Genomic DNA, 25855 nt, shown 5'->3' with positions numbered 1-25855 from the left:
TCTATCATTCTATGCATTTTTTAACAGAGCATTTCACATAGGCCTTCTCTAAAGTTTTCTTTAATAAGTTAGTGTATTATATTGCTACATTTATCTTTATAAAATGATAAATTAGTCTATCAATTAGATAACATTCTATTATCTTCTAAAAACATATATATGTATAAGTAATCATTAAATATTTCTAATCATATTCAGAAAGGAAATTGAATCATAATCCTAATCTGGAGAGGTTTTTTCTCTTAACATCATGTTTTAGTCATTTGTGAAACAGTGTAATATCTTTAAAAGACATATCTTAAATACAAGTGAAGTGAAGTGAAATTCACTCAGTTGTGTCCAACTCTTTGTAACCCAATGGACTATACAGTCCATGGAATTCTCCAGGTCAGAATACTGGAGTGGGTAGCCTTTCCCTTCTCCAGGGGATCTTCCCAACCCAGGGATTGATCCCAGGCCTTCCACATTGCAGGCGGATTCTTTACCAGCTGAGCTATCAGGGAAGCCCATTAAATACAAAGATGGCTATATGAACAAGCTTTGGAGATTTTGCTTTATCCTTTCCTAGTCATAAATGGGTTAGGCAGTTCATTAGGTAGGTCAAAAAGTGTAGCTTTGGAATGAACTATCCACTTAATTCACTGAAGTGTTCAAATAGCCTGTAGAAACTAGATTATGTACAGACTTTGTGAATAATTTATTACTATAGTAAACAAAACTTTTCTTCAGAAATCCTCCTCAAAATGTTATACAAGTTTACATCCATTTATATGAAATCTAAGGATTTAGATACACTACCAATTTCATATTCCTTTCCAGAGATGACATGATCCTTTGTATTTTGTAAATTTCCAATAAAAAATCTCAGGAATAAACCCTTAAATAAAATAATTTCTATTTTCATATGTGTATGTATATATGCACGTGTATTCTCCTATTTTTATTCTTTCATATCTTTGTACTCACTTTGGATAATATCTATTAGCTTGTCTTGAATCTACTGATTTTTTTGTTCTGCTGTATCCAATCTGTTTTTGTCTTCTTAAATTCATAATATTGAACATTTCCTTTTTGTTTCTAAAATCACTTTGATCTTTCTTAGATATTCTGTTTCTCTGTGTAATTTTTTTCAGTTTTTCAAATTCTTAATGTCTTTTAACTATATCAATTATTTTATGCTCTTTTCTGATTTCACAAATTGTACCTTATGTGGTCTGCTTCTCTTAACTCATTTCCCACTAATTATCAATCACATATCCCTGTTTCTTGCATATTCCACGATTATTTTTTTCTATTTTACACATTGTATATAAAAGATCATGTAGCACTGATATAATAAATGCCTGCAGAAATGATCTACTCCTTCCTCTCTGAGGCACAAAATGTTAAGGTGTGATCACTTCAATCCGATCAAGTACTACCCTATTTGATTCTGCAGTGTAGTTTTTATAAGACTTGGTACATTTCAGGTTTGCTCCTGTTCCTTGGATATATCCCTTCCACATTTGGATTATAATTCTAATAGATCTTTTGCTCCTCAGTCTGACAGAGTTCAGGTGATTCAGTATTGCCTTTCAGAACTTTTGAGCTTAGAACTTTAATCTTCTCCATTCCCCTGCTACTTTCAAAAGTAAGACAAATTCCTCAATCAGAGTTCTGACTTTATATTGTACTTTCTAATTTAATGTACCCAAAAGAATCCACTAAAAATATAAATCAAAGCAATAAAATAATTATGAACAGGAAAAATATGAAATACAAGCTGATTGCATAATCCTGAAAGAATTATGGATCACAAATACTCAGGACATAGGGTCCTTTCATAGCTTCACGGTGAACCTGGCTCAGTCTTCTAGTTGTCAAAGAAGCTATAAATTAAATAGGTTTTGTAATTTACACAGATCATACACACTAACACATATTTAAGACCCATGTATTGAGAAACAGTAGAGTTATATGAGTTACTAGAGAAAAGGGTCAACAAAAAATTTGGATAGAGTGGTTGTTGGATAATAATAATAATACCATCCAGGCTATAATCAGATCAACATATTCTGATATTTGAGAAATATTCATTGATGGATTAAGTCACAGTTTCAAAAATTGTGAAATACCAACATATACATAAATTTCCCTGTCCTAAGTCAACTGGAGATGACCGGAGTCCATTTGAAATGAAACAAGCAAGGGAAGCATATTTTCAAACTCATAAAACAAACTATTTATAAGCTTCTGCTTCTTGTTTTCCTTCCCAGTATCTGTCAATCTCTATTACAGCATCTGATCCATTTTCTCTCTACTCCACTTCTCACATGCTGTTTTTGTCCCCAGGTCAAAAATATTCCCAGACACATATTTTTGTCTTTCAGAAAGAAAGATAAATTTAATTATTCATATCCAGCATTTAAATTGGAGAGTTAGATATTTCATAATTTTCTGAAAATTTGCATATATTAGTTCTATATGAATTGCGTTAATAAAATTCAGTTGATTAATTAAATATAGGCAGTCTGATGCATAAGGCCATATTTTCAGTAGACACTGGTCTCTAGTCATTGCTTTTTCAAAACTGTCCAAATACTTATTGGGGCTTTAATGTGGCTGACAAATCTTTATCTAGAGAGTTAACTTGATAATTCAATGTAACAGCAAAGCCAATGGTCTAGTCTAAATATTACAAAATGGTAACTCCAGAAAAAAACAGTCCCAAATTTGTATATTTACTTAACCACTTGTATTTCATGAAGTTGTTTGAAATAACCTGTGCTCCCATGAGTTACTTAAGAGATCTTCCAACTCAAGAACTGACCACATAGTCTCCTCATAGCCATCTTCATGTCTTTGTTCCTCAGTGTGTAAATGGCAGGATTCAGGATGGGTGTAACCAAAAAGTCTAAAATGGCAAGAAACTTATCCACTGTCACTATAGGAAATGGGCACATGTAAACAAAGATGCATGGTCCAAAGAACAAAACCACCACAGAGATGTGTGCTGACAGAGTAGAGAGGGCCTTGTGCAAACCACCTGAAGAGCGTTTCCACACAGTGACCAGGATGAAAACATAGGATATAATCAGTAAGAAGAAAGTGCCCATGGATATGAACCCACTGTTGGCAGTGACCATGAATTCCATTCTGTAGGAATCTATGCAGGAAAGTTTGATAAACCAAGGAAGGTCACAGTAAAAGCTGTCGATTTCATTAGGACCACAGAAAGGCAAATGGATCACAAAAGCTAACTGGACCACTGAGTGAATGAGGCCAATAGCCCAAGCACCACACAGAAGCAAAAGGCACACCCGTGGGCTCATGATGGTCAGGTAGTGCAGGGGCTTACATATGGCCACGTATCGGTCTAAGGCCATGGCAGTGAGCAGTGCCATCTCAGATCCACCCAGGGTGTGGAGGACAAATATCTGGGTGACACACCCCTGGAAGGATATGGTTTTGTGCCCAGAGTACAGGTCAGAAATCATCTTAGGCACTGTTAAGGTAGAAAGACACAAATCAATAAATGAGAGGTTGGCTAAAAGCAAGTACATGGGGGAGTGTAGATGAGGGTCAAAGGTCACTGCAAACACAACAAGGAGATTCCCCAGAACGATTGTTACATAAAACACTGTAGAGAAGGCAAGGAGGAAATGCTGCACTGGTCTAGAGGTGGAAAGTCCCAGGAAAACAAATTCAGACACTGAAGTGTCATTTCTTTCATACATTGGCTTTTTCTGATGATACCTAAAATCCAGAAACAAAATAACCAAAGAATTTATCAAATGTTAATATTTAAAGAAACAGATTTAAGCTTTTATCAAATTCAGTTTTATGAAGAAAAAAAATCTTCACTAACAGCCATTAATATGTTATGAAAATATCATGCATTAATTTATTTCTTCAAGTAATGCAACTAATGAGTGTAACTGATATCCTAATGAGTATCTACTATATTCTAAATCCAATGTCAAGTTGGAGGTGAAACAGAAATTCTGACTTTTGAAGTTTTACAGGTTAGATCTAGATGGATAGATACAGGTAAATCAACATTAAATAACTTTAAATACAGATACATCTCTGCCAACTAATTTGAAGGAAATATCAGAAAGCTATGATAATGTGACACATCACCATCATGATTATTAGGCTCTGCAAATGAGTTACCACTGGAAGTAAGTGGAGTAGTGCAGACTGGAAATGCCGTGGGCAAAGGCCTGAGACACCGGCCAGGGGGATGAGAATATGAATGACTGAGATCAGGCTGGAGAAATAGGCCAAACAGGATGAAATCTGGGATCCATGATAAGAATTTTGCTTTTTACCCTAAGAGCAGGAGAAAATCTGGGGGGATAGTTAGCTGATCATATTTCTGTTTTCAGAGAGTTATAAAAATCTCAATGTAAAGAATGGAAGAAGGCCAGAAGAAATGAGTAACCTCAAGAGACTATTGAAGAATCACATCACACTCGTGTGGACAGGGTGAATTATTCAATCAATGGTGTTGGCACACAGATAAACTTGTAAATACATAGATTATTGCTTCTCATCATAAACTCAAGAAAGTTTCAAAATGATATTTAAACATCAAAAAGAGTAACAAACCAAAAGAAAGAAAAATAATATTTAAACAAACATTTAACATCTAAAAGTCTTTTGAAGAATATCTAATTAACAAATGAGGGAGGAAAAATAGTTGGCACTATCCACAATATTCAGTTCTTACTATACTAGATATAGGTATATGTACAAAGTTTGCATACAAAGCTACATAGATATCTTATATAGATATATAAGCACTATAAAATAAAAATTAAAAACACACTGAAAAACAAGTTATAAAATATCAGACAGATGACTAATATTTCTATGATGACATCAGTTCCTCCAGATAGATAAAGATAGAAAGCGTGGTATATGAAATTTACAATGAGAAAAACATATAAGACTATGGACACAGAAGAAGTTCTAATAGCTGATAGTCATATGAAAAGTAAAACTGTCACTAGTATTCAAAGAAATGGAAATAAGATTGCATCGGGTGCTATTCTGAATTAATAAATTTCAAATGTTTAAAAATTGATGAAATCATGGATGAGGCTATGAGGAAAAAGTCACATTCATATATTGATAAAGAGAAAAGAAATTCAGTTTGTTTAGAAGGTATTTTAGAAATAGATACCTAAACTTCAAAATTTTCACCATTTATGACTAAGTCAAGTAAAAACATATATACACTACTATAAACAAAATAGATAAATAGCAAAAACTAGTCTATAGCAGAGACAACTATATTGAATATTCTTGCAATAATTTCTAATGGAAAAGAATCTGCAAAAGAATATATATATATATGAATGAATCACTTTGCTGTATATCTAAAACATACAAAATGATTAATCAACTATACTTCAATAAGAAAATAAAATTTTTTTAGTATATTGAAACTAGGTAAACTAACAGTTAAGCTACAAGAGACATCAATGATAAAAAATTATAAAAAGAAAATTTAGAAATAACATAAATGTCTGCAATGGAGCATATTCATAGTTAAATGAAGATGAATTAAAATATTCATAGTTCTTTCATCTTATAAGAATATTATTACTCATATATAGGAATAAAATTCATTGGTATGAAATATATGAATAACAGACATTTAAAAACTGAGAAGTTCACAAGAAAGATATCCAGGAAACCCATTTTTAAAACTTGTATGTCTAAGACGAAAATGCTTATAGCATTTATTAGTTTGAGTCATAAGAGATTACTCTTTCAAAGTCAGTTCATATTTGATCAACTGCCAATTTTATAGAGTTCAACCTAATATACATGCTATTTTTTTAGACATAATATTAAACTATTGTATCTTGAAACAAACCAAATTACTGATGCTTGTTCCACATCTGAATTGAACACCAGGAGGCCCCCACCTGCACGGCCACCACTCAGCTTTCCCCCAGGCCCCACTCCACTAACAGCCACGCTCTCTCTGCCCCTCCTCTCCTGGCACTCCACACCAAGCCTGGGCCTCCTGTGGGCACAGCCCTCACTGCCTCATGAGAAAGTAGCGGAAGTCGGCTGGAGCCCCTTGAAATTGTTATAGCCAAGAATAGACATGCAGGCAGCCAGGCCAGTCAGGAAGGACTGTGTGAGGGTTGATGTGAAGCGGGTCTTGCACTGCAGGGGTGCTGCCAGGAGGCCCTGATACAGGGGCGGTGAATGGAGGAGTTTATAGCCAATAATTGGGAAAAAAATAGAATTGGACAGAACAAGGCAGAATGAATAGGACAGTCATCAGAGTTAACTGCAGTGGGTGTGACATTTCAAAGGAGCTATAATCAAGTCTCTATCTAAAGGCTTTGATCATGCAATATGCAGATTTTAAAATATACATTGTCTGCTATACAACACAATGTATATTCACTTTGTTTCCATATGTAAAAAATATTTAAAGCTGTTTCAAAGACCAATAAAAGGTCAATTTTTTAAAAGTAGTAATTAAAATTTTTATTGGTAGTAAGAAAATTAGGTGATTATTATTTTTCCTGTCTTTCTCTTTAATTATCAATGAATGGATAAAGCAAATGTGATACACACACACAACACACAAACACCAACATAATATTTAGCTTAAAAAAACAAAAATTTCCTGCCATTTCCAACAAGCACAAGAGCAACTTGTGATTAAACATGGAGCAAGTGAAATAAGCCAGTCACAGAAAGCAAATCACTGCATGCCATCATACATGAGACATCATAGCAATTCAGAAACGTAGTTAAATTTGATGGTACATGAAAATTCAGGTACTGTTCTCATGAGTAATCATAAGGTTATAATCATCTAACTGCTGCTGCTGCTGCTAAGTCGCTTCAGTCGTGTCCGACCCTGTGTGACCCCATAGACGGCAGCCCACCAGGCTCCCTGGTCCCTGGGATTCTCCAGGCAAGAACACTGGAGTGGGTTGCCATTTCCTTCTCCAATGCAGGAAAGTGAAAGTGAAGTTGCTCAGTCGTGTCCGACTCTTAGTGACCCCATTGACTGCAGCCCACCAGGCTCCTCTGTCCATGGGATTTTCCAGGCAAGAGTACTGGAGTGGGGTGCCATTGCCTTCTCCGATCATCAACTAGGTGTGAAGTCAAAAGTATTAGAGTAAGATATTTGGCTATGTATATTCATAGCCAAGTATCAATCCCGGCAAAAATTGTTACATGATGATCAGTACTATGTCTTAAATTGGTAAAATGCTGATGGTAGTTTTTTATACGTATTTAAATAACTGGGAACATCTAAAACAACCATCCAAATACTGGATTAAAACAAGAGCCTCTAATGGCAAAAACAGAATTCTTTTTACGAAACTATGTTTGTATTTGAAAAAAAGTTCCAAAACTGCACATCAAATATTACAAATAGTGAATCTTCAAAATAGGATACATGTGGCTTTCATCTCCTAAGGTCTACATTTCTGTATTATTTAAATGGTCTAAAACAACCTGGTATTGGCTTTTGACTTAAAAATGAAATCTATTGTGAAAATACAGAATAAGAGTTCCAGATGTATAACCCTTCAAATTGAGATTGTAGTGATGGTAGTACCACTTAATCAAGCATTTAAAAACTGAAATAAAGTTTTACAAGTGTGTCAACAACTGTTTACTCATAGAAAATCACAATAGCTCATTAACAGAAATTGTTGTCCATAAGAAATCAATGGGCAAGAAAAAAATCTTCTATTTGCGGCAGTCTACTGCTAGTGGCTATAAAATATATCTATCATTTAGCTGATTGATACTAGTAAGGAAAGAGATGAAAAGAAAAGAGAGGAGACAAGACACAGGGACAGTACTGAAAAGAAATAGGAGAGAACAGAAGCAAGCAAGAAGGAATAGCAAACAATTAAAAAGGAAGCAATCAGAACAGCACACCTTAGGAGTGGTTCCTGAGTCTTTTTGGCCTGCTCACCAATTACAAACTCTCAGTAACTTCTCTCTTCACAATGTCTCAGCAAGGCACAAAATACAACAGTCTACAACCCATTTTCCCAGCCTCTTACCACACAGCTCCACCTCACAAATCTCTTGAACTACTAGGACAATTGTTCTTTCATTGATATGAGGGTTACTCACTTTTGTTCTGCCCTATAGTTTTCCCTACATTTTTCTCTTGGCCGATTACTTCTTGTTCTAAAATTTCTGTCAGTTATTATGCAGTGATACCCCCCTCTGTCCTCCAGTCTGCATAAGATACTCTTCCACCCTGCTATCACATCTTACTTGTGAGGTTCACATGGTAACTTTTTCATGACAGCATAATTTACAAGTGACTAGTTTCTCTGTCTCCTCTGCCAAGGGTGTGAGCTTCTTGAGAGCAGGGACTATGTCTTAGAAATTCTGACCATACGAAATTGTGTGAATTTGGTAGAGAAGACAAGGGGTTGGATGACTGTGAGCATGCATGTGCATATAAACACCTCAAAAATTGATAATAGTTTCTTGGTAAACACACTGGTTTCTTATATTATTCTCATTGAAAACTGATGCCAATAGAATTAAAAAGCAATTTTCATTCTAGAAATTGCCATAAAAAAATGACAGGTCAAAGATGATTCACATCAAAACCAATTCCCAAGGTCCTTCCTAGTTCTAAGTGAAATATAATCCATGTCCAAAAATTTCCCTGTAAATTAAGAAACAGTGCGGGCATATGAAGATCTTCATGCTTCAGAAAACTCAGACTTCCCCTTGGAAAGACTGGCACTTGGATAGATTCAACTAATTTAAACAAATGCATGTTGAATTGAAAAATAGAAATAGAGATAAGAAAGAGTGGAAGGCAAGGTGCATGAAATGTAGCAGAGTTGCTATACTTTGCCCATAGAGGGAAAGCAGCTGGTAATTTTAACAGGTTATTCACTTAAATTATACTGTCCTCACTTACCTGACCTCACTCCCCCAAAAAAGGTCCCAGAAAACAATATTGTCACTATGAATGAACCTCTTAAGAAGTGTTTCCCTCTTTGATCTCTGTGGTTAGTACTCCTTACAACTACTCCAGCTCTAACAACACTTTTGGGTGGCCTTTGATGACTCAGTGACCTGAGTCCCCAGGCCATTATGAGATTTCTACCTTGAATTCCCATGCCATTAAGAGAAGAAAAAATATTAGAAGCTTGATTTAAAAAGTAAATGCAAATAAAAGGAAGCTATGATTAATAAACTGTGACAGAAAAATATATTCATGGAAACTCAGCATCTCCTAATATTTTAATACCTACTGATCAATATTATTTAGACCAATACTATTGAAAAAGGAATGCCTATTAACATACTCATTAGTAAACATTATTTCAAATTCTAATGGAAACATATTCATGCAATATTCCTAGAAACCCTACCCCTACTTTTACCTCATTGATATAATTACTAATCCCATTTTGGCCATGATAATATCTTAAAAACAGAAATAAATATGTTGGCAAAGGCCAGAATACTAAAGTCAAAACAAATATTCAAGTGAAATAATATTCTGATCTCAAAGTTTATGAATTCATTCCCTAGCTATGCTGCCTCTTTTTTAGATCAATGCCATGATGTTTAAAAAGAAGTTCACAAGGCTATTAAGCTTTTCACTTTTCTGAGTATAATACCTATATGATCTCATTTATTATGTCTAACCAAACAGTGAGATGGAAATCCCATATTCTTCCTCACCTGATGAGAAATAAGACTGTGACTTCTCAGTTAAGGGGAAATAATTTGTGTACCTTGGCATTCAGCACTGTAATTTTTCTATTCATTAACTAACTCTGGGCATACTAAATCTCTAACTCTATAATACTGCTCAGAAAAGCAATGTGTACACACAGAAGATTGAATATGACCATTCTTATAAAATTTAACATTATTATAAGAGCTACATTTCAACATATTTTACTAAAATTCTTTTTGTTAAACCATTATTATTCTCATTTTACAAAAATTTAATTTCTACATAACATTCAGCCTAGAAAGAAATGAGCAAAAACTTAGTGTTAGAATTGTAGCATTCTCTTCTACATCAAAAGTACACATTACCCAAGTATTTTTTTTTAAAATAAGCTAAAAAAAGTTGATAACTAAAAATTCATAGTGGAAAATAATATTTGCTCATTGATCTTTTTAGTGTTACATTTTATGTTATCAAGATAAATTAACATAATGTAAAATCAACCATTTGAGAGCTACAAACCAGTGGTATTTAGGCATTCATTATATTGTGGAATCATCACTTCGACCTAGTTCTAAACTATTTTCATCCATATTGAAATGTGTATCTGATACACATTTGTGGCTGAATGATATTCCTTTGTATGGATCACCACATTTGTCAATCCATTCATCAGTGGATGAACATTTGCATGAACACCTTTGCCCATTGTGACTAGTTCTAGATATTCATGTACAAGATTTTAATACTTGTTTTTAATTCTTTGGGGTTAAAGACTAGGAGCAGAATTGATGAGTTTTATGATAATTCTGTTTAACTTTGTGAGGAACTGCAAAGTAGGAAGGGTATCACCCCACTGAAATGTATTTGGCATTTTCTCATGATTACACCAAAGTTATGGGTTCAGGGGATGCACACCACAGGTGATCTGCCATTTTTGACACCTCCCATCAAGTGTCTATACCATCACCATGATTTATGTCTGATGATGGTGACCTTGATCATCTGACGGAAATGTCAGGTCCCCTCACTGTAGATTTACTTTCCGTACTATCCACACTGTATTTTGAGAAAAGTAACTATACTCAGCCCACATTTAAGGAATGAGTAGCTATGCTCCCCTTGATTAGGGTAGCGTGCTATACAATTTATCTCTAATTCTCCTGCATGAGTGATTACTTTGCTACCCCATGCACTAATTTATTCAACCATTTATATAAGTATGAAATCATGGATATTTATTTTATAATCTGGACTATAATCAAATACTGCTATTGGGAGAATTTTCATTTGGTTCTTAAGCCTCTTTGATGTATATCTGCATCAAATTTTGTGAGTTTATGTATATTTGAGCATTCCTTTATTCTCTGGGACTAAAAGATGCTCCTGGATTATCCTGTATCTTAATTTCCTATTCCAACAATAGCCCTATCTCCAAAGATCCCTGATTCAGTTTATGGATAATGGAATTAAAAATAAACATGTGCTCATTGTTTCTAGAGTGTCATTGCATTTAGGCCCTCACAGAAGAAACAGCAAATGCCTAAGAAAATATATTTGAAATTACAGTTATCATAAAGAATTTCATTACACTAAAATCTCCTGTGCCTCACATATTCATTCATTCCCATGAATTCATGATCCCTTGACAAGCACCTAACTTTTCACTGTCTCCAGTGTGTCAAGATAGAAGACTCTCTGCCTGATCATCAGCCGAGTTGACTAGTGGTGGATTGACATCACTGACACTACCTACAGAGTTAATGTCAAGTGTAATAATCCCACTCTTCTACTTCATTCTTTTCATGTCTGCTTTCCAAACCCTGCCATTCATTGCAAAAGTGTGAAAAGAACACTAAAAATATGCAGTTGAATAAATTTTCTGTAATTTCTCTAAAACAACCATTTACATTGAATGAAATATATTTAAGCATAATATTATTTTAAATTAATTGAATTTAAAATATTCCTCCATACTCTAAATCTCAAAGGAAAAAACTCCGCCATACATGTGTGTGTGTGTATATATATATATATATATATATATATATATATATATATATATATATATATATGTATATATGTATATATAGAGAGAGAGGCATGTGCACATGTAAGTATGTAACTGCATAGAAAAGAAACTGAAACCATAACCACCAATATGTGAATAATTGTATTCTTCTGATGAAAAAAAATGTAACAGCCATGGGCAGATAGACATATATTATCATATTTCCTTCTCAGACCACTAAAGTGTTGGATTCTTGTCCTTAAGATTAAATCATATGATATTGTATAAATGAAAATAAAAGGTGAGCTTCCCTTACAATATTTTGAAGAATATTGATAATATTGCCTTTGTGTACGTGTATGCTCACTTGTGTCTGACTCTTTGTGACCCCATGGTTTCTCTCTGGTAAGAAGATACACTCTACACTTTGTAAACTTCTTAACTTCTCTCTGTCATATTTAAGACAATCTTTAAATGCTATATTTCCAGGCACACTAATTAGAATGGTTTGGAATTTTTGCATAGCATTCAGAAATATCAAGGGTTTCTTCTCCAAGGTACATTTTGAAACTTCTGGTCTCCCGCTAGCATCAAAATGAGTAACTTCTACAGAGTCTTACAGCTACAGAGGTGCCCTCTTTGAGGTAATATTCAGGTAGTCACAGATCCACAATCATCAGGGTCTACAGTTTTCTTTGAGTTAAGGAAAACTGTTCTGGACACAGATATGTAACTGTAATTAATAGAAATTTCCAAATATTGAGAAAAGTGATGGTTACTAATTTAACTCTGGAAGAAATCTGATAGAAATTATGGAGAGAAATCTCTCAAAGCCTATAATAATTAATAGTTACCCTGGAGATGGAATTATACTCTTGGAATTGAACTGGAGAGAAAGAATGACAACACAGATGAAGGCCTGGCATCAGAAAACATTGGGATTACACTTTAGTCATGATATTTCTCACTCTGAAATTCCAACAGATTGCACTGAGAGCCAAACTCAGACTAGTAAGAATATTTAACTTATTTCATTTGGTTATTGTGAAGATTATTTTAGACAATGCAGGTGAAAATTTCTATCATATAAGAGGTATTCAGAGAGACATTGACAGGGAGATACAAAGAAACAGGGAAGTTTAGTTTTCCCATGACCCTAAAATTAGCAGCTCAAAGAATAAAATGAAACTTTTTTTTCAGCTTTTATTTTTAATTTTCCTAACTTTTGATTATTTTGTGAGTTCTGCTCTAACTCATTTGATTTTACAATCATACTCTTAGAATATTTAGGCTTACTTCTTACACTTAGATTAGAGTTAAAAATTACATACTTATTTTATATAACTATTTTAACAGTATTATTAATATAGTTTTATATAGCAGCATTGATCACTGAGGAAGGCTTTCTTATCTCTCCTGGCTATTCAGCGAGCAATACAAAGAAACAGAGGAAAACAACAGAATGGGAAAGATTAGAGATCTCTTCAAGAAAATTAGAGATATCAATGGAACATTTCAGGCAAAGATGGACCGAAACGTTATGGACCTAACAGAAGCAGAAGATATTAAGAAGGGGTGACAAGAATACACAGAAGAACTGTACAAAAAAGATCTTCACAAAGCAGATAATCACAATGGTGTGATCACTGACCTAGAGCCAGACATCCTGGAATGTGAAGTCAAGTGGGCCTTAGAAAGCATCACTACGAACAAAGCTAGTGGATGTGATGGAATTCCAGCTAAGCTATTTCAAATCCTGAAAGATGATGCTGTGAAAGTGCTGCACTCAATATGCCAGCAAATTTGGAAAACTCAGCAGTGGCCACAGGAGTGGAAAAGGTCAATTTTCATTCCAATCCCTAAGAAAGGCAATGCCAAAGAATCCTCAAACTACCACACAATTGCACTCATCTCACACGCTAGTAAAGTAATGCTCAAAATTCTCCAAGCCAGGCTTCAGCAATACATGAACCGAGAACTTCCAGATGTTCAAGCTGGTTTTAGAAAAGGCCGAGGAACCAGAGATCAAATTGCCAATATCTGCTGGATCATCGAAAAAGCAAGAGAGTTCCAGAAAAACATCTATTTCTGCTTTATTGACTATGCCAAAGCCTTTGACTGTGTGGATCACAATAAACTGTGGAAAATTCTGAAAGAGATGGGAATACCAGACCACCTGACCTGCCTCTTGAGAAACCTATACGCAGGTCAGGAAGCAACAGTTAGAACTGGATATGGAACAACAGACTGGTTCCAAATCAGAAAAGGAGTACGTCAAGGCTGTATATTGTCACCCTGCTTATTTAACTTCTATGCAGAGTACATCATGAGAAACGCTGGGCTGGAAGAAGCACAACCTGGAATCAATATTGCCGGGAGAAATATTAATAACTTCAGATATGCAGATGACAGCACCCTTATGGCAGAGAGTGAAGAGGAACTAAAAAGCCTCTTGATGAAAGTGAAAGAGGAGAATGAAAAAGTTGACTTAAAGCTCAACATTCAGAAAACTAAGATCATGGCATCTGGTCCCATCACCTCATGGGAAATAGATGGGCAGACAGTGGAAACAATGTCAGACTTTATTTTGGGGGGCTCCAAAATCACTGCAGATGGTGACTGCAGCCATGAAATTAAAAGATGCTTACTCCTTGGAAGGAAAGTTATGACCGATCAAGATAGCATATTAAAAAGCAGAGACATTACTTTGCCAACAAAGGTCCATCTGGTCAAGGCTATGGTTTTTCCAGTGGTCATGTATGGATGTGAGACTTGGACTGTGAAGAAAGCTGAGCGCTGAAGAATTGATGCTTTTGAACTATGATGTTGGAGAAGACTCTTGAGAGTCCCTTGGACTGCTAGGAGATCTAACCAGTCCATCCTAAAGGAGATCAGTCCTGGGTATTCACTGGAAGGACTGATGCTGAAGCTGAAACTCCAGTACTTTGGCCACCTCATGAGAAGAGTTGACTCATTGGAAAAGACCCTGATGCTGGGAGGGATTGGGGGCAGGAGGAGAAGGGGATGACAGAGGATGAGATGGCTGGATGGCATCACCGACTCGATGGGCATGAGTTTGGGTAAACTCCAGGAGTTGGTGATGGACAGGGTGGCCTGGCGTACTGCGATTCATGGGGTCGCAAAGAGTCGGACACGACAGAGCGACTGAACTGAACTGAATATGGCAGCAATATTTTGCCCTTTCTAACTTAACTAAAATAACATTGACAGCCTATTAAGCTAGTATTAGGTGAAAAAACAGGCATAAGCTTTTATTCTTTGATACAACATACACCACTTACAATCTATTTCTTTTTCACTGAAGTGCTCAAAAGTCATCACAGTTCATAGTAAGAAAATATTCAATAAATTCCTGTTTACCACACTGGAAAAAAGTAAAAGCCCCTCCTACATCTATAGCTTTCTAATTCTATTTTTATTTTCATCCTTGGTACCTGATAACTCAGTGGATCTAAACAAAAACAGTATCGTCAATAGCTTCAGTTACAGACAACAGGGAGGGTAAATCCAGGCTAAACCTCAGGTCCACAGCATTGAATTGATCATAATTCTTGATTCATAGTATATTCAACATCTTTTTTAATGGTCATTTTGAATTTTTATGCTTGTTTATTCAATAATAAAACTATACCTATAAAAACATGACTAATATACGACCTAAACATTTAATAATATCATACAGCTAATAATGTGTATATATTCATCCTGATCCTTAGCCTCCCACAGTTGGAGTTACTTACATCATTTTTAATAGATAGTTATATATACAAGTTCCTACAAAATACAGCATTTTTATATTGCTGTTTACTTTACAAAAATTATGCAAAGCTCTTTTTTCTTCATTATGGTGTCTCAAAAAGCTTTATATCTGTCATTTTATATAGTTGTACCTTACAAAGATGATTCGGAATAATATTCCATGGTCCTGTTTATATGCATAATTATAAATATCTCTATATATACAGTTGTAAAATTTATCTCGAGCATACACATGAGACTGAAATTGCTGGACCACAGGCTGTGTGAGTATTGAGCTTTATAAGAAGAGCAAAAATTTTTTTTCCAAAGTGATTATGTAAGGATATGCTTCCATCACCAATAAATAAGAAACTTGCTTGATTCAGGAAAAATATTTTTATGTCTTTTCTTCATATAAAATTAGAATAAACTGAATAAATGGAAGAAATAACCAATTTGTGGTGTCTGGATTTCTTTTTCTCAGGCTGTGTGACTCATGACAACTCTAGGCCTTCCTCCTAGTGATATTTTCTTCAGTTTATTTAATCACCATTTTGGGTAATATCTTCTTTGTTTTCCTAATTACTGCTGACCTTCATCTCCACTCCTCTATGTTCTCCCTGTTAGCCAATCTTTTGTTCATTGATTCATTTCTTTCAACAGTAACTACTCCTAAACTGACATCAAACTTTCTCAAAGCAAACAAGACCATCTCCTTTAGAGCATGCATGTGTCAGGTTGTTTTTGTTCCTCTTTTTTTCAGGTGGGGGGTGGGGGTGAGATGGTGCTGCTGGTGTCCATGGCCTGTGACCATTATGTGGCCATCTGCAAGCCACTCCATTACTCCAGCATCATGAACACACACATGTGCATTCAGCTAGTGATGACACCATGGATCACTGGCTTTGTGCATTCAATAAGCCAACTAGCTATAATTATACAATTGCCTTTCTGTGGACCCTGAGAATTGGATAGTTTTTTTCTGTGATATTTGGTGATCAAGCTAGCTTGCATGGACATTCCCGAAATGTTGATAAAGGCTGACAGTGGGGTACTTGGCCACCATCTGCTTCATTCTACTGCTGATATCTTACTCTTATATTCTGCTTACTGTCTGCCATCAATCGATGGACAGGGCATCCAAGGCTCTCACCACTTGCACTACCCACATCACTGTGGTCATGTTATTCTTTGGGCCTTGTATCTTCATCTATCTGTTTCCACTCAGCACTACTTGGGTGGGCAAGTTCCTTGCTGTATTTTATGAGATCATCACATCACTACTAAATCCAGTCATTTATACTTTCAGAAATAAAAAGATTAGAAATGCCATTAAGAGAGTATGATGGCAGACTGTGGATTTCTGTTGGTATTTCATCACCTCAAATTATCTGAATGTCTTCTGTGAGTTCCCTAAATTAGCCACACCTATTCTGTTACCTAAGACTGGGAAGAGTTCCCCAATTCACATATGGAAATCATGTATATCTCTTGGTGAAAGTTTTGTATCAATTCTTTAGTATTCCAGAAGTGTCAAAATGAGTTTTTGTTTGGGAAATTCGGCCAGTCTTTATAATTTCGATTGTTCTCAAGAATGACTTTAAATTAATAAGAATTTTAACACTAATTATCACTCTTCTTTTGTTACTTCAACACTGACACCATATCTGAAAATTTTCTACTATTCTATGCATTTCTTTTAGCAGAGCATTTCACATAGACCTTCTCTAAAATTTTCTTTAATAAGTTAGTGCATTATATTGCTATATTTATCTATGCTGCTGCTGCTAAGTCACTTCAGTCGTGTCCGACTCTGCAAACCCATAGACGGCAGCCCACCAGGCTCCCCCGTCCCTGGGATTCTCCAGGCAAGAACAATGGAGTAAGTTGCCATTTCCTTCTCCAATGCGTGAAAGTGAAAAGTGAAAGTGAAGTCGCTTAGTCGCGTCCGACTCTTAGCAACCCATGGACTGCAGCCTACCCGGCTCCTCCATCCACGGGATTTCCAGGCAAGAGTACTGGAGTGGTTTGCCATTGCCTTCTCCGATATTTATCTATATAAAATGATAAATTAGTCTATCAATTAGTTAACATTCTATTACCTTCTGTAGACATATCTATAAAAGTAATCATTAAGTATTCCTAATTATATTCAGAAAGAAAACTGAATCATAATCATAATCTGGAGAGAGATTTGTTCCCTCAATATCATGTTTTAGTCATTTGTGAAACTGTAATTTCTTTAAAAGATACATATTAAACACAAAGATGTCTATATTAACAAACTTTGGAGAATTTGTTTTTCCCTTCCTATTCTTAAATAGGTTAGGCAATTCATCATACAGGTAGGTCAAACTGTAGCTTTGAAATCAGCAATCCTTTAATTCACTGAAGTGTTCAAATAGCCTGTAAGAACTAGATTATGTTCAGAGTTTGCGAATTATTCATTACTACATTAAACAAAACAAAACTTTTCTTCAGAAATCTTCCTCAAAATGTTATACAAGTTTACATCCATTTATATGAAATCCATGGATCTAGATATACTACCAATTTCATATTACTTTCTAAAGATGACATGGTCCTGTGTAGTTGCAACATTTCCAATAGAGAATCTCAGGAATAAACCCTTAAATAAAATAACTGCTATTTTCATATGTGTATGTATATATGCACATATATTCTGATATTCTTATTCTTTTATATCTTTGTACTCACTTTGGATAATATCTATTGATTTGTCTTGAATCCACTGACTTTTTTCTTCTGCTGTGTCCAGTCCATTTTTAAGTCTTCTTAAATTCATAATATTATACATTTCTTTTTCATTTCTAAAATCATTTGGTTATTCTTGGATATTCTGTTTCTCTGTATAATTTTTTTCAGTTTTTCAACTTCTTAATGTCTCTTTTAACTATATCAATTATTTTATGCTCTCCTCTGATTTCAAAAATTGAGCCATATTTGGTCTGCTTCTCTTTACTCATTTCCCTCTAATTATAAATCACATGTTCCCACTTCTTGCATATTCCATAGTTACTTTTTTCTATTTTACACACTGTATATAAAAGATCATGTACCTCTGATGTAATAAATTCCTTCAGAAATGATTTACCCTTTCCTCTATGAGGCATAAAATGTTAAGGTGTGATGCCTTCAATCCGATCAAGTACCCTATCTGAATCTGCATTGTAGTTTTTAGAAGACTTGGTACACTTCAGGTTTGATCCTGTTCCTTGGATATAACCCTTCCACGTTTGGCTTATGATTCTAATAGATCTTTAGCTCCTAAGTCTGACAGATTCAGGTAATTCAATATTGCCTTTCAGAACTTTTGAGCTTAGAACTTCAGTCTTCTCCGTTCTCCTGCTACTTTCAAATACTTTTGGCAAATTCCTCAGAGTTCTGGCTTTATATTGACTTCCTAATTTAACGTAGCTAACAAGAATCCACTAAAAGTATAAATCAAAGCAATGAAATAATTTTGAACAGGAAAAATATAAAATTACAAACTGAGTGCATAATCCTGAAAGAATTGTGGATCACAAACACTCAGGACATAGGGTCCTTTCATAGCTTCACAGTGAACCTGACTCAGTCTTCTAGTTGTCAAAGCCAGCTATAAATTAAATATGTTTTATAATTTACACAGACCATACACACTAACACATATTTGAAACCCATGTTTTGAGACACAGTAGAGTTAGATAAGATGAGTTACTATAGAAAATAGTCAGCAACAATTTGGAAAGCATAGTTGCTGTATATTAATAATAATATCTAGGCCATGATCAGATCAACACATTCTGATGTTTGAGGAACATTCATTGATGAATTAAGTCACAGTTTCAAAAACTGTGAAATACCAACACATACATAAACTTCCCTGTCCTAAGTCAATTGGAGAATGATTTGAGTCCACTGAAATTGAGACAAACAAGGAAAGTGTATTTCAAACTCATAAAACATACTGTTTATGAGGCTCTCCTTTTTGTTTTCCTTCCTACTGTCAATCTCTATTATAGTATCTGTTCTGTTTTCCTTCTACTCCATTTCTCACACTCTGTTTTTATTTCTGCGCCATAAATACTCGCTCATACATATTTTTGTCTTTCAGAAAGATAAATGTAACTATTCATATCCAGCATTTAAATCAAATGAGAGTTAGATATTTCATAGTTTTCTGAAAAGTTTGCATATATTAGTTCTACATTAATTAATTCTTTGAATTAATAAAATTCAGTTGATTAATTGAATACAGGCAGTCTGATGCATAAGGCCATACTTTCAGTAGACACTAAGTCTATAATCACTGCTTTTCCAAAACTGTCCAAATATTTCCTGGGACTTCAATTTGGCTGACAAAGAAATCATTATCTAGAGATTTAACAAGATAATTGAATGTAACCTCATAACCAATGGTCTAGTCTAAATATCATAAAATGGTCAATTCAGTTCAGTTCAGTCGCTCTGTCATGGCTAACTTTACAACCACATGGACTGCAGCACGTCAGGCTTCCCTGTCCATCACTAGCTCCCGGAAATGTTCAAACTCATGCCCATAGAGTTAGTGTTGTCATCCAACCACTTCATCCTCTGTCATCCCCTTCTCCTCCTGTCTTCAATCTTTCCCAGCATCAGGGTCTTTTTCAATGAGTCAGTTCTTCACATCAGATGGCCAAAGTATTGGAGCTTCAGTTCCAATAAATAAATAATAAAATAAATAAACAATCCTTCCAATAAATATTCAGGACTGATTTACTTTAGGACTGGCTGGTTTGAGGTCCTTGCAGTCCAAGGGACTCTCAAGGGTCTTCTCCAACATCACAGTTCAAAAGCATCGATTCTTTGGCACTCAGCTTTCTTTATGGTCCAACTCTCTTATCCATACATGACTACTGGAAAACTAATACCATAACTTTGACTAGATGGACCATTGTCGGCAAAGTAATGTCTCTGCTTTTAATATGTCGTCTAGGTTGGACATTGCTTTTCTTCCGAGGAGCAAATGTCTTTTAATTTCATGTCTGCAGTCACCATCCACAGTAATTTTGGGGCCCAAGAAAATAAAGTCTGTCACTGTTTGCATTGTTTCCTCATCTATTCACCATGAAGTGATGGGACCAGATGCCATGATCACAGTCTTTTGAATGCTGAGTTTTAATCCAGCTTAACTTCAGAAAAAAAGAGCCCAAATTCTGCATATTTATTTAACCATTTGTATTACATGAAGTTGTCTGAAGTAACTTGTGAACCCATGAGTTACTTAAGAGATCTTCAAACTCAAGAGCTGACAACTCAGTCTCCTCATAGCCATCTTCATGTCTTTGTTCCTCAGTGTATAAATGGCAGGATTCAGGATGGGTGTAACCAAAAAGTCTAAAATGGCAAGAAACTTATCCACTGGCACCGTAGGAAATGGCCATATGTAAACAAAGATGCATGGTCCAAAGAACAAAACCACCACAGAGATGTGTGCTGAGAGAGTGGAGAGGGCCTTGTGCAAACCACCTGAAGAGCATTTCCATACAGTGACCAGGATGAAAATATAGGAGATGATCAACAAGAAGAAAGTGCCCATGGTTATGAACCCACTGTTGGCAGTGACCATGAATTCCATTCTGTAGGAATCTATGCAGGCAAGTTTGATAAACCAAGGAAGATCACAGTAAAAGCTGTCGATTTCATTAGGACCACAGAAAGGCAAATGGATCACAAAAGCTAACTGGACCACTGAGTGAATGAGGCCAATAGCCCAAGCACCACACAGAAGCAAAAGGCACACCCGTGGGCTCATGATGGTCAGGTAGTGCAGGGGCTTACATATGGCCACGTATCGGTCAAAGCCCATGGCAGTGAGCAGTGCCATCTCAGATCCACCCAGGGTGTGAAGGACAAATATCTGGGTGACACACCCCTGGAAGGATATGGTTTTGTGCCCAGAGTACAGGTCAGAGATCATCTTAGGCACTGTTAAGGTAGAAAGACACAAATCAATAAATGAGAGGTTGGCTAAAAGGAAGTACATGGGGGAGTGTAGATGAGGATCAAAGGTCACTGCAAACACAACAAGGAGATTCCCCAGAACGATTGTTACATAAAACACTGTAGAGAAGGCAAGGAGGAAATCCTGCACTGGTCTGGAGGTAGAAAGCCCCAGGAGCACAAATTCAGACACAGAAGAGTCATTTCTTCCATACATTGGCTTTTTCTGATGATACCTAAAATCCAGAAACAAAATAACCACAGAATTTGTCAAATGTCAATATTTAAAGAAACAGATTTAAGCTTTTATCAAATTCAGTTTTATGAAGAAAAAAATCTTCACTAACAGCCATTAATATGTTATGAAAATATCATGCATTTATTTTTTCAAGTAATGCAACTAATGAGTGTAACTGATATCCTAATGAGTATCCACTATATTCTAAGTCCAATGTCAAGTTCTGAGGTGAAACAGTAATTCTGACTTTTGAAACTTGACAGGCTAGATCTAGATGGGTAGATACAAGTAGATATTGATATTAAATAACTTTAATTATAGATACATCTTTGACAACTAATTTGAAGGAAATATCAGAGGGCCTTGACAATGTGACACATCACCATCATGCTTATTCAGACTCTGCAAAATAGGAGTTCCCACTAAAAGTTAGTAGAATAGTCCAGACTTTGGGACGGTCGTGTGCAAAGGCCCTGAGGCACAAAGGCAATAATGTGAATGACAGATCAGGCTGGAGAAACAGACCAAACAGGATGAAATCTTGGATCCATGATAAGAATTTTGCTTTTTACCATAAGAGCAGTAGAAAATCTGAGGGGATATTCAGCTCCAGCTTATCATATTTCTGCTTTCAGACAGTTATAAAAGCCTTAATGTAAAGAATGGAAGGACAGGGCCAGAATAAACTTAGAGTGACCTCAAGAGACTATTGAGGAATCATATCACATCAGTGTGGAGAGGGTGAATTATTCAGTCAATGGCGTTGGCACAACAGATAAACTTGTAAATACATAGATTATTGCCTCTCATCATAAACTCAAGAAAGTTTCAAAAGTATATTTAAACATCTATAAGGGCAACAAACCAAAAGAAAGAAAAACAATATTTAAGCAAACATTTAAGATAGAAAATTCATTCAAAGAATATCTCTAATTAACAAATGAGGAAGGAAATATATATCCACAATATTCAGTTATTACTATACTTAGATACAGATATATGTACCTAGTTTTGTATAAATATCTACATGTAGACGGGGATTCCCTCGTGGCTCAGATGGTAGAGTCTGCCTGCAATGTGGGAGACCCAAGTTCCATCCCTGAGTCAGGAAGATCCCCTGGAGAAGGAAATGGCAACACACTCCAGTATTCTTGCCTGGAAAATCCCACGGATGGAGAAGCCTGGTGGCTACAGTCCACAGCGTCGCAGAGTTGGACACGACTAAGTGACTTCACTTTCACTTTCTATATAGAGATCTCTTATATTGAAATATAAGCACGATAAAAAAAAAACTAAAAGCACACTGAAAAATAAGTTATAAAATATCAGACAGATGACTAATATTTTTATTATGAAATTAGTTCTTGCAGATAGAGAAAGAAAAGAAGTGTGGTATACCAATTTTAAAATGAGAAAAAAATACAAGGCTACTGACACAGAAGATGTCCTAATAGCTGATAGTCATATGAAAAGTAAAATTCTCACTAGTAATCAAAGAAACGTTATTAAGATTGCATTGGGTGCTATTCTGTACTAATTTCAAAGGTTTAAAAAATTGATGAAATCATGGATGAGGCTATGAAGAAAAAGCTACATTCATAAAATGATAAAGAGAGAAGAAACGCAATTTGTTTAGAAGGTACTTTAGAAATAGATAACTAAACTTCAAAATTTTCCCTACTTATGACTAAGAATCTCAAGTCAAGTAAAAACATATATACACTGCTATATATAAAATAGATAAATAGCAAAGAACTATTCTATAGCAGAGCCAACTATATTTAATATCTTGTAATAATTTCTAATGGAAAAGAATCTGATAAAGAATATATATATATAGAAACAGAGAGTTACATATATATATATACACATATATGTATATATGAATTAACCACTTTGTTTCCCTGGTGGTTCAGACGGTAAAGCGTCTGCCTGCAATGCAGGAGACCCAGGTTCAATCCCTGGGTCAGGAAGGTCCCCTAGAGAAGGAAATGGCAACCCACTCCAGTACTCTTGCCTGGAAAATTCTATGGACCTAGGAGCCTGGTGGGCTACAGTCCACGGGGTCGCAAAGAATCAGACACGACTGAGTGACTTCACTTTCACTTTTAACCACTTTGCTATATACCTAAAACACACAAAACTATCAACTATGCTTCAATTAAAAAAGAAAATTTGCTGAGGATATTGGAACTAGATAAGTTCACAGTTAAATCACAAGGGGCATTAATGAAAAAAATTACCGAAAGAAAAAATTAGAAATAATATTAAGGCCTGCAATGGAGAATCAGTGCTGTTCAGTTCAGTCACTCAGTCATGTCCGACTGTCTGTGACCCCATGAACTGCAGCATGGGGACAGGCCTCCCTGTCCATCACCAACTCCCGGAGCCTACCCAAATTCATGTCCACTGAGTCAGTGATGCCATCCAACCATCTCATCCTCTGTCGTCCCCTTCTCCTCCCGCCTTCAATCTTGCCCAGCATCAGGGCCTTTTCAAATGAGTCAGCTCTTCGCATCAGGTGGCCAAAGTATTGGAGTTTCAACTTCAACATCAGTCCTTCCAATGAATATTCAGGACTGATCTCCTTTAGGATGGACTGGTTGGATCTCCTTGCAGTCCAAGGGACTCTCGAGAGTCTTCTCCAACACCACAGTTCAAAAGCATCAATTCTTTGGCGTGAAGCTTTCTTTATAGTCCAACTCTCACATCCATACATGACTACTGGAAAAACCATAGCCTTGACTATATTCATAGTTAAATTAATATGAATTAAATATTCATAGTTCTTTTATCTTGGAAGAGCATTATTACTCATACGAAAAGTGAAAGTGAAAGTCACTCAATCATGTCTGACTCTTTGCCACCCCAAGGAATTCTCCAAGCCAGAATACTGGAGTGGATAGACTTTCCCTTCTCCAGGAGATCTTCCTACTCCAGGTATTAAACCCAGGTCTCCCACATTTCAGGTGGATTCTTTACCAGCAGAGCCGCCATAGAAGTCCTATTACTCATATATAGGAACATAATTCATTGCTATGAAATATATGAACAGCAGACATTTTAAAAATGAGAAGTTTACAAGAAAGATATATAGGGAATCCATTCTTAAAACTTGTATGCCTAGGGCAAAAATAGAAAATGCTCATCTCTAAGTCTTATCACTAAATTGTTCCTCTCCAGGCTTAAATGCGTTTATTAGTTTGAGTCATAAGAAATTGTTCTTTCAGTGAGTTCATATTTGGTCCAATGTCAATTTTATAGAGTTCAACCTAATATACACGCTATTTTTTTAGACATAATATTAAACTACTGTATCTTGAAACAAACCAAACTACTGATGCCTGTTCCACATCTGAATTGAACACCAGGAGGCCCCCACCTGCACGGCCACCACTCAGCTTTCCCCCAGGCCCCACTCCACTAACAGCCACGCTCTCTCTGCCCCTCCTCTCCTGGCACTCCACACCACGCCTGGGCCTCCTGTGGGCACAGCCCTCACTGCCTCAGTGAGAAAGCAGCGAAAGTCGGCTGGAGCCCCTTGAAATTGTTATAGCCAAGAATAGACATGCAGGCAGCCAGGCCAGTCAGGAAGGACTTTGTGAGGGTGGATGTGAAGCGGGTCTTGTAGCCAAAAGAAAACACTGCAGGGGTGGTGCCAGGAGGCCCTGATACAGGGCCGGTGAATGGAGGAGTTTATAGCCAATAACAGAAAAAAAGAATTGGACTGAGCAAGACAGAATGAATAGGACAATCATCAGAGTTAACTGCAGTGGGTGTGACATTTCAAAGGAGCTATAATCAAGTCTCTTATCTAAAAGCTTTGATCATGCAATATGTAGATTTTAAAATATACATAGTCTGGTATACAAAACAAGGTATATTCACTTTGTTTCCAAATGGAAAAGAATACATAGAAAATTTTTCAAATTTGGTTTCAAAGATCAAAAGAAAGTTCAATTGTTTAAAAAGTACTAATTAAAAATTTTACTGGTAGTAGGAAATTAGGTGATTATTTTTTCCTGTTTTTATTTTTTAAACTTCTAATGTTAAAAATGCATTATTAATAAATGGTCTCTTCATCTGATATAGTTCAATAAGAAGAGGAAATATTGGCATTAGTCAAATAAAATATTGCTTTTGATAGAAAGGTCAATATAGTAAC

At 35.7% G+C, this 25855-nt stretch overlaps 2 protein-coding genes and 1 pseudogene across 2 annotated transcripts; 1 reads left to right on the top strand and 2 right to left on the bottom strand.

The window, feature by feature from the left end:
* Positions 1 to 2780: 2780 nt before the first annotated feature.
* On the bottom strand, positions 2781 to 3716 carry LOC133067283 (olfactory receptor 4F6-like). Its single transcript, XM_061158434.1, has one exon. It carries the CDS (start codon positions 3714 to 3716, stop codon positions 2781 to 2783), a length of 936 nt encoding a protein of 311 aa, XP_061014417.1.
* Positions 3717 to 4015: 299 nt separating this feature from the next.
* On the top strand, positions 4016 to 16813 carry LOC133066867 (olfactory receptor 4F4-like; annotated as a pseudogene).
* Positions 16814 to 20733: 3920 nt separating this feature from the next.
* Positions 20734 to 22850, bottom strand: LOC133067282 (olfactory receptor 4F15-like). The gene is made up of 2 exons (XM_061158433.1): positions 22696 to 22850; positions 20734 to 21688 (listed from the first exon to the last, which is right to left on the bottom strand). The coding sequence occupies exon 2, from the start codon at positions 21667 to 21669 to the stop codon at positions 20734 to 20736; it is 936 nt and encodes a 311-aa protein (XP_061014416.1). The 5' UTR covers positions 21670 to 21688; positions 22696 to 22850.
* Between the last annotated feature and the right edge of the window lie 3005 nt (positions 22851 to 25855).

This window comes from Dama dama, chromosome 12 (genome assembly GCF_033118175.1).
Source record: "Dama dama isolate Ldn47 chromosome 12, ASM3311817v1, whole genome shotgun sequence".
Classification (NCBI taxonomy): domain Eukaryota; kingdom Metazoa; phylum Chordata; class Mammalia; order Artiodactyla; family Cervidae; genus Dama; species Dama dama.
Note: the sequence above shows the minus strand (reverse complement) of the source record. Positions and strands in the feature narration are given on the sequence as shown.

Coding starts and splice junctions, on each gene's coding strand:
- LOC133067282 (XM_061158433.1), bottom strand. CDS start 21,669: ATGTATGGAAGAAATGACTCTTCTGTGTCTGAATTTGTGCTCCTGGGG.
- LOC133067283 (XM_061158434.1), bottom strand. CDS start 3,716: ATGTATGAAAGAAATGACACTTCAGTGTCTGAATTTGTTTTCCTGGGA.